Source organism: Micrasema longulum, unplaced genomic scaffold (assembly GCF_059751315.1).
Source record: "Micrasema longulum isolate JH-2025_06_02 unplaced genomic scaffold, ASM5975131v1 h1tg001689l, whole genome shotgun sequence".
Classification (NCBI taxonomy): Eukaryota; Metazoa; Arthropoda; class Insecta; order Trichoptera; family Brachycentridae; genus Micrasema; species Micrasema longulum.
In genome coordinates, this window is record NW_028278867.1 from 8,830 (window position 1) to 11,006 (window position 2,177).

A 2,177-nucleotide genomic window follows, 5' to 3' on the forward strand; every position below is an offset into this window, starting at 1 on the left:
CTAGAACATAGAATTTTAAATTTCTATTTATACATGTAATATCTAGGTATACAAACTACAGCTGCAGATACAGTGGGTATACAAAGAAGTAAGCTAAACATAACCTAACATTAAGTCGCATCTCGTTTACCATAATATAAAAAGAAATAACAGCGATTACAGTGAAGTTTTAAAACAAGTAAATGAACATGATTAATAAGTTTAAAAGCAAGTATGTGATTAAATTCCATTTATTTAGCAACCGTTCTAGGTCGAAGATCTCTTTTCTTGCTGTTTGAAGATCCTGTGCTACGGGAGTAATCTTGAGTAGTGGCAGTGGTTTTGCAAGATTCTGCCGCTAGTTGAAGCTGTTCCATGGTACATATATTCTTGAAGGATCCATCTGGCATGTGAATAATAACTTTACCGTCTCTTGTCCAACAAGAATCAGGCCCAAAACTCTTACGTGCTTCTGAAAATATTTTGTGTCTCAGCGGTGTGAGATATTCGGTTAAAAGAAATTTTGTACCTTTCAATTTCCTTTTCAGAACCCACACATGTCTTTTTGTCCCGACATCTGAGAAATGTATTAGAATAGGTCTCGGTCGATCCCCATTATTAGATTTCTTACCGACTCTGTGTGCGAATTCGACGGACGCGATAGTTTTTGGTGTGCATCCGATGTCCAATAACTCTTTTTTAATCACATCAATCGGAGATGAATCCTGTTCATCGGCCCCGTGAAGCAGCAGAACGTTGTTTCTGGCGGCTGCCTCCAAAACATCCACGCGCAGCTCCAGACTGTCGACTCTCGCTCGGAGTGAGCTCAACGTTTCCAACATCTTCATTCGGAAGCTTTTAAAGTCATTTAATATTTTATCTATCACTGACACATTACCAGCACTAGATTTTCCGGAGACTTCAGTTTTGGCTTGCAGAAGTTTATCCTCAAAACTTGACATTCTCTTTTCGAAAATATTTGAAATTTCACGTAATTTATCACTTTCAGCCATTACTTTTGTTAATTGTAAGTGTGATTTGTGCTGTGTAGTTATTTTAATCACTTATTGCATCGGCAAACTTATTATAGAGAAAAAATATTAATATTTCTATCGGAGTTAATAATCTACCGACATACGCTTGAAGCTTGAAAAACGGAACTGCCGTTATAATATGTTGTTTACAATATGTAACTTGCGTTTTGATAATGTTTTTTTTAATCTTTATTTAAGTTAATTTTAAATTACTCGTCTTTATACCAATCCATCAGGGTTTATTTTATAACTTGTCTGTTAGTTTAAATAAAAAAGTAAAAAATCTTGAAAGTCAAAATCCATTTTTGACAGAATACAAAAAAAATATATTCACATAAGTAGTAAGTTTGGAACATGAGTATGATACAACGTCACAAACAGTTAAACACTAAATATAGCTTTCTTTAAAATAATTGCAAAGGTTAGAAGAATGACATATGTGACGGCTGGTTACCAAAGGAAAACTATTGTAGGTAGTCCAGGATCCGGTTTCCTCTGCCTCGTTACTAATACATTTTTTTCGTTATTAAAAAAAAAATGACATGTCATATTGAATTTAAGAAAATTTTTCTTGCATTCTTATGATTTACCGAGACATTTCAATTTTTCTGCCATTTTAAAGAGTGGTAAATAAATTAAATGGAAATCAAGTTCTTGCAGAGTGGGGAGTTGAACCTTGGACAGTTGATCCGTGAGAACCCAGTTCTGCCGTCTAAATCTTAAATAAAAAATTCTTATAAATCTGTTGAGAGTTTTAATTGAGATATGTAAAAAGTTACTATTCAATGTAACTGCTAATTTATATCACTTGTACTACTTTATAATCTTATGTAAAATGAAGGGTTTACGACATTTATATTATGCAAGTATTATGATGATCTTAGAAATTATTATAAGCTTTTTGACAATGAATTTGAGGTCTATAAGAATGAGTGAAGAATCATTAAATGTTATATTGTCATTAATATTATCATTAAAAATTCAAATTTCAAATGACAGTCACCAATTAACATTGATTTCAAAATCAAAAATAGTTATGATTTGTATATCTAAAATAGAATATTTATATCGCAACCATATTTGCAATCTAGTATATATAAAAATAAAAAAATACTTATGACGGACTCAACAGATATTCCGGGCAACTTACATTACGAACATAAC

At 32.2% G+C, this 2,177-nt stretch overlaps 1 protein-coding gene across 1 annotated transcript; it reads right to left on the bottom strand.

Moving 5' to 3' along the window:
- Positions 1-230: 230 nt before the first annotated feature.
- On the bottom strand, positions 231-1,048 carry LOC148274310 (uncharacterized). The gene has a single exon (XM_088237294.1). The coding sequence runs from the start codon at positions 990-992 to the stop codon at positions 231-233; it is 762 nt and encodes a 253-aa protein (XP_088093420.1). The 5' UTR covers positions 993-1,048.
- Positions 1,049-2,177: the final 1,129 nt, after the last annotated feature.

What these genes read in the sequence shown, in the direction of transcription:
- LOC148274310 (XM_088237294.1), bottom strand. Translation starts at nt 992, where the DNA reads ATGGCTGAAAGTGATAAATTACGTGAAATTTCAAATATTTTCGAAAAG.